The following is a 15,631-nucleotide window of genomic DNA, read 5'->3' on the forward strand; positions in this document are numbered from 1 at the left end:
TGGGATTATAGTTCCAACTCTGGCACTAATGAGTCACTTAACACCTTTGGGTTTCTACATCCTTATTTGTAAAATGACAGGGATCACACTGTGTGATTTCTGAAATCCTTCAAAATCTAAAATTCTACATCTGAATTTTTGTTTGCTGATATATTGAAATATATGTGAGACCATTGATGATAATATTTTTTAGTATCTGCACTGCTCACTTTGCTCTGCTTATGCGTGGTAAAGGTTTCTTAGTTAATTTTCTTTGACAGGGAACCAAATTCAGAAGCTTCAGAAACAGGAGTTAGTGAAAATGAAGAGAACCCTGTGAGAATCATCTCAGTCACACCAGTAAAGACTGAGCCTGTAAAGAACAAGGTAACTATGCATTCATTTGTGACTCTTCTGGGGAGTTTTAGTGCAAACCTAGGCACAGGATCAGTCCTTAACACTGTGCAAGTTGCTAGTAAAGATTTCCCACTTCATTAGGGTTGAGGCAGTTCCCCAGCTACCCCTCTTCCCTAATTCCCCACAGGAAATAAGAGCTCCCAACCATTGCCGTTTTGAAAGTTTTCTTCCTTAGACACTGTAGACAGAAACTGACACTATTCCTATAGATATCCAACTAAACATTCAATCAATACAAAATAGAAAGGTGATGTAATACACGAAAAGTTAAATGTCCCATTTTTAGCAGTCATGAACATAGTTTTGACTTAGCAGCTTCTGCTTCTTTGAATTCATTTTATGCATAGTAAAATTTTTTCAGCCCTTCGTTTTTATTCTGTAATAAAAGAATAATCAAAATCTATTAAGCACATTTATATACTAACAAAACTGAGAATCCAAAAGAAATAGGCAAATACTTTAAGAAATAAAAAATACCCAAACTGACAGAAGACCAGATAGAGATCTTAAATTACCCATTCTCAGAAAATGAAATAGACCTAGCTGTAAAAAAACTACTAAAAACAAAAAAACACTAATCCTAATGGATTCTTAGGAGAATTCTATCAAACTTTTAAACAACAATTAGTATTCATATTATACAAATTATTCTCAAGTTGAGAAGGAGAAAGTATGCTGCCAGAATTCTGTTGTAAGATATAGACCTGACACCTAAACCAAGGAAAGATAAAATACAAAAAGAAACTTACAGACTAGTATCATTAATGAATATCAATTCAAATTTTAAGCAAAATCCTGTCAAAGAGATTCAGTATGGTTTGCACGTGGAACCAGGGCCAGCTGAGTTTGAAACATTTCTCTTCTACTTATTAGCCATGTGACCAAGCCAGCCACTTCAACTCGGAGACTCAGTGTTCTCATTTACAAAGTAAGGATAATAAAAATAGAGTTTTGGAGTTGTTTTTTAACAGCCCTACATTTTAGGGTTGTTGTGAGAATACCATATGAAATGCACTTTGCAATCCTTAAAGCATGGATAGGCTAATTCTATTATAGCACTTTTCCATTTCAGAGATTTATTGATTGGATCTAGCCTCAGACATTTATATTTTAAGTACTCTTGCTCTAAAGAATTCCTCTGACTGATGAATTTCAGAATTTTGAATCCTGCAGTTTTGGAGAGGTTAAATCAACTATCGAGAGAATTTAAAATTAAGACCTGGTAGAACTTTATATTGTCTATAAACCAGGGAGTTATTGAAATCTTGTATGTTACTGGGTATGAACTTAATGGACCATAATTCACATACTGTGGATCTTGGTCCTGAGTAATGCTAGCCAATCAGATTACAATTTCTCTCTTCATGGAGGAATCAGTTTATTGTGAAGGACAGCTGATGCAGTAGTCTTTTTACTGTTATGTATGGAATGTTTTGTTTTTGGCAGACTTCGGTGCTTTGATTTTAATAAAATAAACTTGAATGAATGTTCAAAAAAAATGAAATCTTGTATTTTATACCTTGGGATTTTTAAAATAGATTTGAAAGGTATTATTTCATTCAGAAAGTCTGCCTTTACAAAGACTTTGTAAACTGTTGTCAAGAAAGTTTCTGTTAATTTCATTATTTCAACTACAAGTATAAATAAATTTAAAATTCAAAAAAGTTGTACAATTCAATGAGAAAATAGGATTCAACTTACAAATAACACCTCAGAATACTACTGCTTCCCACACAATGATTATAGTGATTTGCCCTCCTGATCCTCCACCTCCCCCAAAAGAATACTTGACTAGAAATCCCACCAGAATTGTATTTGTGTCTTGACTATGCCATTAACCTCAGACAAGCCACTTAGTAAAATGAGTGGATCAGAATTATTGAAGCCCCAAAGACAATGATTCATCTTACAGCTCCATAATTCTGTAATTGTAAAAATACCGTTATATCTTGCTTTTTATGTTATAGGTATTCCTCTTAATTTTTTAAATATTATATCTTCATTTTCTCTTCATTTCCTATTGATCTTTAGTTTACTGTTGCTTCCAATCATACTTTTGAGTACTGTATATCTAATCACATTACTGTGTCAGTGTTTTTAACATATAATTGAGTTTTCACATTCAAATGACTCTCATAGTGAATCTTTTAAAATTGTGATTCAGTTACCTTCTGCATTTTTCAGTTTTTAAATTGAATTTTTTACTGGCAAATCTTCGAGCAGAACACAGACACAGGAAACAGTTCATCTATTTAGTACATTTCCAGTTCATTCCAGTATGAAATAGTAAAGTAGTATATATACTATATATATATTACACATATACCATGTGTGCAGGAATTCAACATCCAAATGGAACACTTTGAAAAGGGCATGGTATATGTTGTGTGAAGAATCTTCTACAACTCATCAGCAACATTTTTAATGTTCTTGACATTTTGTGTCGTTGGGTTTTGGTTTTTTGGGTTTGTTTTTTTTTTATAATTTTCCCATTTTCAGATAGTGCTGAATAATTATTCATGTTTCTGAGAGTGAATGGAGTGCCTGATAGCACAGTGATATACTGGTAATTTTCAGCTATAACTATCTTAATTGGTCTGATATTGGCATCATTCATCTTTATCTTTTCAGAACCAGGGTACATAAGATTTAATAAGATTTAATAAATACTCTTCTTAAATAATAAGATAAAATGTTATATATGAGGGGGGAAAGTCAATATATTTTACTTTGAATACATTTCCACTGCACTCAGGATTCCTACTGCACATAGAGTCATTTTAATGGAAAAGTGAGTTTCTAGTTCTTCTTCCTACTCACCAACCCCTACTATTTCTTCATCTGCTTTAAAATTTTCTTTTCAATAGCTTTTCCTTTCAATAACTATAGATGGTTACTATTTGGCAAATATATATGTTCACAAGATTTTATTTGGACTCTTGTAGGAGATTAACTCTGACCAGGCTACTCAGGGCAACATTAGCACTGACCGAGGAAAGAAAAGAACAGCAACTGCCTCTGGAGCAGAGAATATCCAACAGAAAACTGAAGAGAAGGCAGATGAGACAGGACCACCCACCGCTCCCAAGGCCAGACGAGGACGTCGGCCCAAGTCTGAATCTCAGGGCAGTGCAACAAAAAATGATGAAACAAATAAATCAGCTGGGAGGGGAAGAAAGAGGGCCGCCGTTGGTCAGGAGAGCCCAGGGGGGCTGGAGGCAGGCAACGCCAAAGCACCCAAACTACAAGATGTAGCCAAAAAAGCAGCACCAGCAGAGAGGCAAATTGATTTACAAAGGTAAAATAAAGTAACTTCTCTCCAAACTTTGAATTGTAAAAACATATTTTTAAAAATCTTTTTAGTATTCTTAAGTTGTTATCACATGTGAAACAACCTGTGAATAACTCCTTTGGCATGGTACTTTGGTGGAAGAAACAGAAAAAGAAAAAACTCGGAAAACAACGTACTAGCCTTTTTTTTTCTGTATTGTTTTGTTTTCATCCCATTAATCCAGATTTTAAAGTCTTGATTCTCAGATGTCAGTCAACCAACCAACCAACAAGTGTTTAGTGTTAGGGGCAGCTAGGTGGCGCAGTGAGTAGAGCACCAGCCCTGGAGTCAGGAGGACCTGAGTTCAAATGTGGCCTCAGACACTTGACACACTTACTAACTTTGTGACCTTGGGCAAGTCACTTAACCCCAGTTGCCCTGCCTTCTCCCCTCTCCAAAAAATAAATAGTTTAGTATGTTGGACACTATGGTAGGCACTGGAAGTACAAAGACAAAATCATAAAAAGGAGTTGCATCTCTCTTGCACCAATAGTGGTGAAATATTTTGGTTTTTAGGCATTACCTTTTGTCAGCAAAGGAGAGATGACTTCATGTAATATTTACTCCTGACTTGAACTTTTTAAATCTTTTGATTTTCAGAGACCATGACTCATTCAACAAGGCTCCTAGCAAAATATATATTGTTCATAGTAATATTGAGAATTTGCATTGTGTCAGTAATATTCCTAAGCATGTTAATGACAGAACCTAATTTTGTATTCACTCTGGATTTTCCTAATTTGCATCTTTATTGGAACTTAATTTTTAGGTTTAAAATATTTGTCAATCGAATATAAATGCCTACCAGGGGATTGAGTCAAAGCATATGCTGCTTTTTTGACAATTCAGTTCAATACAAAATATCATATGTGAAAAAGTTTACCTAAACTACATTAAGGCATTATAAAGCTATTCACACATTCTGTAGTACTTTTTTTAGCTTTCTCACTGAAAATTCATAGAAACTGTAGGATTGAGATATTTTAAAGTGAGTATACTTGAAAATGTATACAAATAGAATCCCATTTTAATGATTTTAACACTATCAAATTTAATTATTTATACAGAATTTATTGAAGTTCAAATAATCAAGCATTTATTAAATTAATATGCTCACCTGTGGTTCCAAGAAACTGTAGCATACCCAGTGGCCGCACCCCAGTAAAACCATGTCAGCAAATGGGCTAAACCATGTTCAGGGTAACCAACAGACTCAAAGCCATTGGTGACATCTACCTTAAGCATGTGAAGACTCCTCCCGGCAAAATGGGCAGATTAGAGCAGTTTGTCCCAACTGCCACAGAAGCAGCTGAAGCATGTGCTGTGGAACACTTAAAGCTTACTCAGACATTGAAGACACCCAGCCAGGTCATCCGCTGCATCCTGGCCATCATCATTTGTCTTGATTTTTTGTATGGCCACTGGACTTTGACTAGAAAAGAGCGTGAGGCTGATGACTTCTCAAAACTCTGCCTCACTTAAATTCCTTCGTAAGTCAAGACATCACCCTCGTGATGTCATTCGTCTTTGAAAATGAATAAGAAGTCGCGTTGAGATAAATATCCAAGTTCTAGATCATGGAGGGGCAAGAGCTAAGAGTAGCCCACATTTATAAAATGCTTTTCCATATATCATTACACGCTGTACTTGCTGTTGCCCTCAGCAGTGCTATGACCATTTCTATGTATAGCTAAGGTGGAATGAAAGCATAGGCCCTGCAAGCAGATAAAGTGGGAGGCCACTGGACTGAAGGGACATCAACATATACATTCAATTCTGTAAGAATTGGGGCAGGGATTGGGGTGGAGAGGGAGACTGGGAGCCAGGCACTAAACTTGGATAATTGCCCCAGGATCTCAGCGATGTGATGTCGATGGATGACACTAACCTTAAAGGAAGACAGAGGGTTAGTTCCTCAGTGGTAATGGCAGCATGGAGGGGAGCTGTGAAAAACGATCAAAGTAGTGTGAGGGAACTTCTAAAGGAAAGGAAGTGTAGTAACAATAAAACCAGGATTTCCAAGGGCAGAGCCAGATGTCATTCAGTTTGGAAACAGGTGGATGAGATGAGCAAGAGTACGAGATGACAAGGAATGATAGGAGGATGGCAGCCCAGGCTGCCAGGGAGCCTATTGGAAAAAAAAGAAGTACCAATTACTGCAGCACACAGGAGGAATAGATTGTTTGGAAGTAAAAGGGATCTTTAAGTTGTTCCTGTTCTCAGTGTCCTAGTCAGTATTTGTTATTTCTTGCTTTTGCAAATTACTTTAGTCTTCACCCTATAACAGTGAACCTTCTTGTTCCCAAAAGAAAGTCCTCCTTGATAACAGATTGCCCCCCACTGACATCCTCACTCATTCACTTATTTTCAATCTCTCTCTCTCTACTGGCTCATTCCCTGTTGGCTACAAACATGTCCATGTCTCCCTTATCCTGAAAAACTCTCACTTAATCCATCCACTCACCATCTCTGCTGTCATGCTCTATCTCCTTGGTCTTTGAAAAGCCCATCTCCCTGAGGTGCCTCCACTTTCTCTCTTCTTACAATCTGACTTCTCATTTTATTATTCCCCTGAAACTGCTTCCTCCAAAGGACTAATGATTTCTTAGTTGCCAAATCCAGAGACCTTTTCCCAAACCTCATTCTCCTCAATTTCTCTGTAGTCAGTCTCCTCGCCTTGATAATCTCTTCTCTCTAGGTTACATTACTCTCTCCTAGTTCTCATATCCATCCAATTGATCTTCTCTATCTGCTTTGCTGGATCCTCATGCAGATCTCTCCCTCTAATTATATAGGTGTCTTAGAAGGTTCTATCCTTAACTCAGTTCTCCCTTTATTCTGCTTCACTGTGTGATCTCATCGGCTCCATGGATTTTAATTACGATCGCCATGTTGATGATTCTCTATTGATCTCCGTACTCACATCTCCTGTAGAAGGCAATACCACCCTCCCAGTCCCTCAAGCTCACCACCTAGGAATCATCCTGGACTTCTCATTATCTCTCAACCCCATATCCCAGCCATTGCCAAGGCCTGTTGATGTCACCTTTGCAACATCTGTCTACCTCCTCCATCACTCTGGTACAGACCCTCATCACCTTAATACGTTGATTATTGCAACATGCTTCTGGTGAGTCTGCGTGCCTCAAGTGTCTCCCACTTCAGTCCTTCCTCCATTCAGTCCCTACAGTGATTTTCCTAAAGTGCGTGTCTGACCATGTTACCACTCTACTCAATAAACCCCAGTGGCTTCCTGTCACCTGCAGGATCAAATGTAACACCTCTGCTTGGCATTCAGAGCCCTTTATGAGGTAACTCTCTCTTACCTTTCTCCCTGCCAAGTATTATTCAGTCCGGGGACATTGTGGGCTTCTGGCTATTTCACAAACAAGACACTGCATCTCTTGGCTCTGGACATTTTCTGTGGCTGTACCCTTTCCCAGGAATGCCCTCCATTCTTTTCCTGGCTTCCTTTAAGTCCCACCTAAAATCCCAACTCCTACAGGACACCTTCCCCAACCCCTCTTCTAGTGTCTTCTCTCTTTCAAGCTTTCCCAGTTTTTCCTGTATGCAGCTTGTTTGTACATGTTTGTTTATTGTCTCTCCCATTAGATCGTGAGCTCCTGGAGGGCAGGGACTGTCTTTTGCCTCTTTTTTATATCCTTGGCTCTTAGCACAGTATCTGGCACATAGTAGGCACTTAATAAATATTGATTGATTGTCCTAAACAAAAAACACCTCTGACCCCAATCAAGACCAAAAAGAGACAGACAGATGTGTGAAATTCACTTTCTGACCTTATCCTGAGGGCATTGAACCCACCAGGAACTACTCTTTAAATGAGAAAATCTATTTGATTTTTACTTAAATTTGAAACAGCATGTTTTACTATCTCCTTACCAGCACACGAAACAAACCAGAATTAAAATAGTATCCAACACACAAATTTCCTATAGTTCATGTTTTTCTTGGAGGCTTTTGATGTAGGCTCTTTGACTTTGTTGACTTCTTCTGGCTGTATGTTTTGGTCTTCTTTGTCACCAAAGAAAGATTCCAAAGTCTGAGTCTGAATCTGAGTCCATTTTCGCTGCCTGGCCATGTTCCCAGCCAACTACTTGACCCTTGAGTTTTTTGTGGGGGTATGACTGCTTGTAGAGTAGAGAGTACTTTGTCCCAAGCTTGAGGGGCTGTGCTGTTGTTTTCAGAGCTATTTCTACACAGCAAGCTCTGCCATACCAGCTCTCCTCCTCCCCCAAGAACTGCCAGCCAGGACTGGACTCAGATCTAAGCTGGGCTCTGCACTCCTGCTCTGATCTGCCACTTAATTCCTCCCACCAGGTGGGCCTGGGGGCTGAAGCAACTCCAGCTGTAGCTCTGTAAGCAGCCTCAGAGCCACACCATCTCCGCTGCCCTGGGCAGGTGGCCGAACCATGAACTCCTTTCACTCTGTCCCAGCAGCTTTTCCCACTAACCTTGTCTGTTATCTTTGGTGTCTGCGGGTTGAGAAGTCTGGTAACTGCCACAGCTCACTGATTCAGGGTGCTTGGTCCTGCTGCTGGTCCCACTCAGCTCTGCTCTGCACCCAGCTCCGTGCGTAATAGACCTCACCCAACAACCATCCAGGCTGTCCTAGGCTGGAGCCCTGCTTCCCTCTGCTATTTAGTGAGTTCTGCAGTTCTAGAATTTGTTCTGAGCCATTTTTATAGGTGTTTGGAGGGACCTGGAGGGGGGGGGAGCTCATGCAAGTCCCTGATTTCCAGCTGCCATCTTGTCTCCACCCCCTAATTCACTTATTTTCACTCAGAAGTAGGGAACATCTTATTTTTTTTTCATATTATTAATATTTTTATACTGCCATGGCCAAGAGCTCAGTGAATGGCTTTTTACTGACCAGGTTATTAAGAAAAATGAGGTGTTCCTTAAATATGAAAACAAAAAAAAATAGGAATCTGAAGAACCAGATGGGAATCTTGATCCATGATTCGGAGGTTAACGTCTATTAGAGGAGAAAGGGAAGATGGAGCACATTTACACTTGGAGTTAGAAAACCGGCTTTTACTGAAGAGGATGGAAGTAGAGCAGGGGTTCTTGAGTTTTTTCTATGTGTTATGGGCCCCTTTGGCAATCTCTGAACTCCTTTTTAGAATAATTTTTAAGTGTATAAATTAACATCATGAAGAAAATAAATTTAATGATACTTAATTTTAAAAAATTTAACCAATTCATGAAAACTCCTTGAGTAAGAGCTTCTGAAGCTTCTGTCCTTTAAGATGTGCTGAAGCTAAAATGATGTGGTGACTCCCCACTGAATTGCACTGAGATCTGTTTGTCAGGCTAAAAAGAAGCTTCATAGGGTGTTTGCCAAGACATGACAGAACTTTCCAAGACTTGTCAAGCCAGATTGCCCATTTCTCATGATTCTTGTCAGAAAAAAACCTTTCTGCCAGAAGGAATCAAAGAAGGCATTGCTAAACAATATGAAGTCTCAAGCAAGAAATGAAGACCTCATCAAAAGCAAAAGAGAAAGGGAGATTTGGGAAATAAGCGGATGGCTTAGAATAGAGTATCTGAGAACAAGATTCATATTTCTGTAGTAACATGTATGAATGACAGGTTTCCAGGTATGGAACATACATAGTAAGAATTTATTTGCCTTGTGTCTTACCAATCCAGTGAAAAGGATTTGTACAGGAGAGTGGAAAAGTACTGCAAAATTGGACAGGAGCAAGCATTATCTGAATTTATTTCAAAGTTTAAAAAAAGGAAGAGAAAGCAAGTGAGTTTGACTTCAGTTTGTAGTTTAAAATTTTTTTAGAACTTTATTTAATGGTGGTTAGCAAATATCTAGAAGAGAAGCATTGTTGACAGTGAGCTAGAATGGTTTTTATCAAGAACAAGCCTTGCTAGATTAAACTCATTATTTAACTATATCATTAGACTATAAATCCAAGGGAATGCTTTTTATGTATATACATGTGTGCTGCAGAGAAGATGGGGATGCAGCCTATCTAAACCAGGGGTGGAATTGGGCAGACAAGAAGATTGGAGAGCTTATCCAGAATCAGAACTCGCTGTCTTAGGGAATTGGTATAGATTTTTTTCATTCAAAGGACTGATAGATTCTTTTTGGCGGTTTGGGCTATATTAAATGGCCTTTAAGGCCCATTCTAGCTCTAAGGTTGTATGACCGAATTTTTTTTTTTTAAGAATTCAAGTCAGTACTCACTATATCAAGCTATGTGCAAGAAGCTAGTGATACAAATAGAAAGAAAAAGAAAGTCCATGTCCTCACAGTGTTTTTATTCTTAAGGGAGAAAACAACATATAAAAAGCGGTCTGGAAAGGGCAGCACACAGGTAGCAATACTTGGGCATGGTGCCTGAGTCAGCACATGAAGGGTGACTAGTCTGGACCTTTCACCAAAAGTTAGGCTTCGGAGAGAACTCACAAATAGAAGTGACCTACAAGAACAAAGTCATGAGGCAGCTGAGGCAAGATGGCTGGCCAAGTTAGTAAAATTAGGAATGGTGGCCTGGGCTATTCCCCAAAAGAAGAAGATAGGATAAGGACATAGAAATTTAGAGTTACCCAAATAGAATATTCCCAGGAACATATCAGAAACCCATCTGGGACCCCTAAATTAGATGTAGATGTCTAGTGTGTCATATATAAGGGGACTGATAAAAGGTGAAAGCTACAGTTGATTGAGGTAGGAGATTGGTAATTCAGTATTTCTGTACCTTCTTTTAAGTGACACTAACTTGAGAGAAATATTTAATCATGGAATCACTCAAAGAATCTTGACTCCATTCAACAAAAAAATCATTAAATTATTGCTGTGTGTAAGATATTGCTAGGCAGATACAAAGATATTAAGACAAAAATTAAAATAATTTCTGCCCCCAAAGAGTTTTTCCATCCTTATTTTCCTAGGCAGAATTTAACCCTGAATCAATCATTCTGCACAAACTAATGCTTAAGGTCACAGTGGTGGAATTTCACTAGCCTTTTTACCTTTTTTGTAGTTCATTGTCTCCTTCCCACCTCCCACTACTTTGTTTGTTCTCCTTTTATTTGTACCTTTACTCATCATCTAACAGCATACTGTCCAACAGAAATTTAATCACTAGCTCCCTTCCACTTAAGTCTATACCTAGTCTCTTTACTGCCCTGGCACCTACTAAGCCTACGAAGTGATCTTCCTGGAACTAAAGGCAGGTCTAGCTTTATCCCTTCCTGTGTTTAGGCCAAAAGTTTGGTTTGGGTTTTGATTTTGGTTTTTTAAAGATCCTTTCTTTAAGTTTTTTGCTTATGACAAAGGTGTCCAAATGTATCATGATGGCCACAAGTGCGGCCCTTTGACTGAATCCAGAATTCAGTCAGTTTGTCAAATAAATTGTTCTGTGAATAGGTATATCTATATAATAATGCTTTGCAAACCTAATTTTGTAAGTTTTGAGCCCTTCAAAAAGGAATCAGTGCCCTCAAACCATAAAGGAATGGACAAGATCTGATACTTATTTTATAATTAAAACCCCGAGTCCAGGAAAGGATCAAAGGTCTTAAGTACTGAAAGTAGTAGCTAGGATCTCAAATTGGAAAGAATTTTAGCAGTATCTATTTCAGCCCTCTCCCCCCATCTCCCATCCTTCCATTTTACAGATGTAGAAAAGTAAAGCCCAAGAGGTAAAATGACCTGCCCAAAGTCAAATAAGCAGTAACAATAACAAAATGAGGATTTGAAGCCAGGTCCTCTCACACCCCATGCAGTAGGACTTTTCCACGCCATCTCCCATAGCATAAATCATTTGAACTATTCAGATTTGTGTTGTTCTCTTTCCCAAAATAACATGTATCATAGTTTTGGTATTAGAGTTCTAATTCTGTGTTTGCAGATGTTTTAAGTAATCATTTCTCGAATGTTATTCTGATTCTTTAAACAAGGAGTTTATGTCACAATAATGTAAAATCTTTCAGAAGCCAAGTACTGGAAAGTGATGGAGTTTCACTTTGGGACATAGAGTCAAGTCCAGGAAATTCTCCCAGGGACATGGATCATTTAAAAGTCTGTGAAAGCAGCCAGGAAGATACTGAGGATACAGAACTAGCAAAGGGAGGCTTCATTAAGGTGCAGCAGGCAGCTTCTATAGGACTGTCATATATAATGCAAATATTTATTTTGTTACAGCATAAGAATAATGATGTTTAACTATGATAATCGCCCATAAATAATTAGTACAATTTTCCATGTGTTTTACTGTCATGAAATTGTGTTAGTTTGCATTGTAGGCTTCAGAGGTCAGATTTTGATTTGTTGTTTAAAACAGAAGTGTAACTGTCCTGTTTGATACAATGTTCTGTCACTTTTGTCCTACACTAATATTAACATGAATGAAAATTACAACTTTTAGAATGAATAGCACTTTTCCCTAATGCATGATTGGAGTGTGTGTGTGTGTGTGTGTGTGTGTGTGTGTGTACATATATATATATAGTTTTGTTGTTCCTAAGTTGCTAAACAAACAAAACTTATTCAACTGATGGTGCTTTTTTTTCAGTTTCAAAAAAGGTTTAAAACCAAAGTAATATGATAAATTCAAAATGAAAATTGTATTTTTGAATATGAGGATTCCCTTTTTAACATCAAAATATAGCTACATCTATACTGGTAGTTGTATTATTACATCTGTTCATTGAGAAAAGATAACAAGAAGCTATACAGTAATATTTGAATCCTGTAGTACTTTGAAATGAATTTATATTTAATAAGCCCAGCAGCATCTACCTTTGCATATATGTGCATCATGTAGTATTAGTCTCCAGAAGAAATATTTGCTCGTCTGTGGAATCCCATATTAAATTCTCTATTAGTGTCACAGTTTAATTAATGATTGCCAATCGTTGTTCTAGAGTTTGGTCTTCCTGTTGGGAGTTGCTTTATCTCTTCCTTCCTTGTATGTCTGTTCTAATAGTAACTTTTTTCCTTTCTCTAAGGTAAAAAGAGGCCTCACTCGAAAAGGGAGGAAATGACAGCCAAATAAAGACAGGCTCAAGCTTCTGCAAAAACCAGAATTCAAAATGTACCTGTACAGAAACTGAAATTACTTTAAAACACCCAATTTCTGCCTTGAAAACTGAAAAACTATTACTTCCCTTTCATATGACACCAGTCCTTGAATGGAAATGTAAAGCAGAAACTCTTGAGAGAGGCTAAAAGCAATTGTACTTATTTTCCCCTGAGACTTTTTTTTATGAAAAGTCAATAATTAAGCAAATTGCTTAACACTTGGTTCCAGTTCCTGCATATCTGGAGTTTAAAGTGCATCACACCGTTCTTTTCCATGCTGCATTTTTTTTAAAGAAAGTCACAGGATGTCCTTACACTGACACAGAAAATTCATAATTCTAGAGCCAGGAATGCCCATGTTAACACAAGAAAAATAGAAGCCTACTGAATTAATTTTAAGGAGAAAAAGAGATCGGAACAAGTACTTCTTGGCTTTTCCTTTTGAAGACTTTTATGTATAATTCTTTCCGCCTGCCTACTTTTCTGCAAAAAATAAGATGTACAGATTTCATTTCCCTGCTATGAAAAGTCTTGTGGTGGCAATTTTATAAATGTTGCTTTCTGATTTTTATCAGAGTGAGAAAATAATTAAAATTGTTGATTTGCAAGTAAACATTTCATTTTTTTAATTTCCCCCCACTTTAGTTTAATATAATTTGCAATAAATGTACATATTGTTGTTTGTTTTATAGAGCATATCACTTTAAAAAGGTTTTTACTCCAGTGGTTATTATGTTGGAATATTGGAAATTTTAAAGGAGTAAAGGCAGTTCAGGATTTGGTTTTGTAATGTGCATCACCAGATTTTTATTATTGATGTAAAAAAGTCAATTTTTAAAAATAGATGGACTTTGGCAGCTTCATAAGGAAAGTTGGAAATGTTTAGAATTGCACTCAATTTTAAGCATTGCGATAAATGAAAGAATGTCTGTTTTGCATTTTGTTTCCCAGTATGAACTCATTTTTTTTTTCATTTTAGAAGACTGTTGCACCAATATTGTTTCCTGGCATTGTTCAGCAAGGGTAAAAGTGTACACCTTGTGTACACATGATCATATTTAAGTTGGTTGCATAAAATAAATGCTTCTAGGTGTCATATGATAGTCCTTGCTTTTTGATCTATCAGTATGTTTTCTCGTCTTAAATGGAGTTCTCTTATGTGCAGGGGCTAAAGGGATTCAGAATTGGATGGCATAATTACAGTCAGCTCTCTGTTATCCGTGGTAATGGAGGGTAAGAGTGATCAATTCAAGAAGTACTTCTTTGATTCGACACAGTCATGTGTGTACTTCCATGTAGAATTTTCCCTGCACAAAACTCTCCTGTTTCTTGCAAGAGGTTCGTTTATTAAGCACCTACTATGGAATCATACTAACAATCACTTAGCACGTGCCTCAACTGAACTGGGACTTTTTCAGTGTATTTGCACCATGTGCCTATACTTGGTTAGAGGCAGTAATTAAAGTAAACAAGTGATAATTGTTTCAACAAAGAATTACCACCTGCTTTGCTCAATCGTGTTAACAAAAATTTGAAAGCAAGTTTTTCATTAGGCACATATCCACCACCAGCAATACCCCCTCCCAGGATAATGTAGAGTTGGCTGTATATTAATTTATATGGAAGATATAGGTAAATAATTCAGTTGTTTATAAGATGGAGGAATACTAATATTAGAATTCTGGAAGAATGTAAAATTGTCCCTACCACTTTTCACTGCCTTCTCTTTTATTGCCTTGTAATATAAATCAGAAATGAAGTTCAGACTTGGTCCCTAGACCCTATGGGACAGGAGGAAAGAATATTAAACTATGCAGAAGTATATGACAGTGACTTTAGGCAACCCATGAAAAATGGGCACATTATAGTCAGGGAGTTTAATCAGGTTCTCTTAGTTTAGACAAGTCAATTTCAGCACCTTCAAGCCCTTAAGGAAAGGACGAGAACCTTTTTTCCCTGGAACTCTTCCTCTTTCCCTGGAACTCAGCCCTCACTATTGAAAACCAAAAAGCAATTGATAGAGGGAACCGTATCAAATACAGGGGGCAAATCTGCTGCATTGATTGAAAGCAATTTGAATTCTTGCAGGGGGGGAACGGCAAGCAGAGAACTGATTGACTAGAAAGAACTGGCAGGACTGTGCACCTGATTTAATTATGACATCCAAATGTTTAGCACGAAGGGAAGTAAACAAGAAATAGGAGAATAAGAGGTTGAAAAAACAATTAAGCTCTTTTGAATGGGAAAATACCTATTTGAATGAAAATTTGGTTTCTTTTGAACAATAAGAAGTTAATTCCTCTTATACTGTTGTTCACATCTCAAAGTTAAACAAAATGAAGAAATCCAGATTTGCAGTTAAAAGCTAATGTTTTAACCCTTTGTGTCTAGTCTAGTTAGAGGATTCTTGTAATTTGTCTAATAATTCAACCAGAATTTTATACTCTTTGATACAAAGCGTGTATAGTAGTTTTACATATTCTTGTGCTGCACATGGGCTGGATTTTTAGAAATTTCTTTTTAAGAATGAAGCAGAACATTGTAATTTGTGTAAATGCAGAGTGTAATATCTACCATGAAACACTAAAACATGGATTGTTTCAAATAAAACCAAGAAATGCAGCATTATGTTGTAGTAGTGTTGACCCGTAAACGTTCCTGTATCTCTTACAAATAGTAAGAGGTAAGAAAATGTTTCAGTCTATTTGGTTAAATATTCAATTACATGCCACCATCAAACAGTATCCTTTGGTCCTTGACTCTGCCTGAGGGTGATTAGAAAATAGTAAATTCTGGTACAGAATTTTACAAGCTCAAAAATTATGTAGTTGTGGAAA

The 15,631-nt window shown here is 37.3% G+C and overlaps 1 protein-coding gene across 2 annotated transcripts in view; it reads left to right on the plus strand.

Moving 5' to 3' along the window:
* Positions 1-15,422, plus strand: part of PDS5A (PDS5 cohesin associated factor A) — a 165,412-nt gene extending 149,990 nt beyond the window's left edge. Inside the window, exons 31-33 of one of the 2 annotated variants that reach the window (XM_036762868.1) lie at positions 261-366; positions 3,342-3,694; positions 12,722-15,422. In XM_036762868.1, coding sequence (XP_036618763.1) covers positions 261-366; positions 3,342-3,694; positions 12,722-12,725 — 463 coding nt within the window. In that variant the 3' untranslated portion in view covers positions 12,726-15,422. The remainder of the gene's footprint in view (positions 1-260; positions 367-3,341; positions 3,695-12,721) is intronic. The other variant, XM_036762869.1, reaches the window with a different exon arrangement.
* Positions 15,423-15,631: the final 209 nt, after the last annotated feature.

The sequence above is a fragment of the Trichosurus vulpecula genome, chromosome 6 (assembly GCF_011100635.1).
Source record: "Trichosurus vulpecula isolate mTriVul1 chromosome 6, mTriVul1.pri, whole genome shotgun sequence".
Lineage (NCBI taxonomy): Eukaryota > Metazoa > Chordata > Mammalia > Diprotodontia > Phalangeridae > Trichosurus > Trichosurus vulpecula.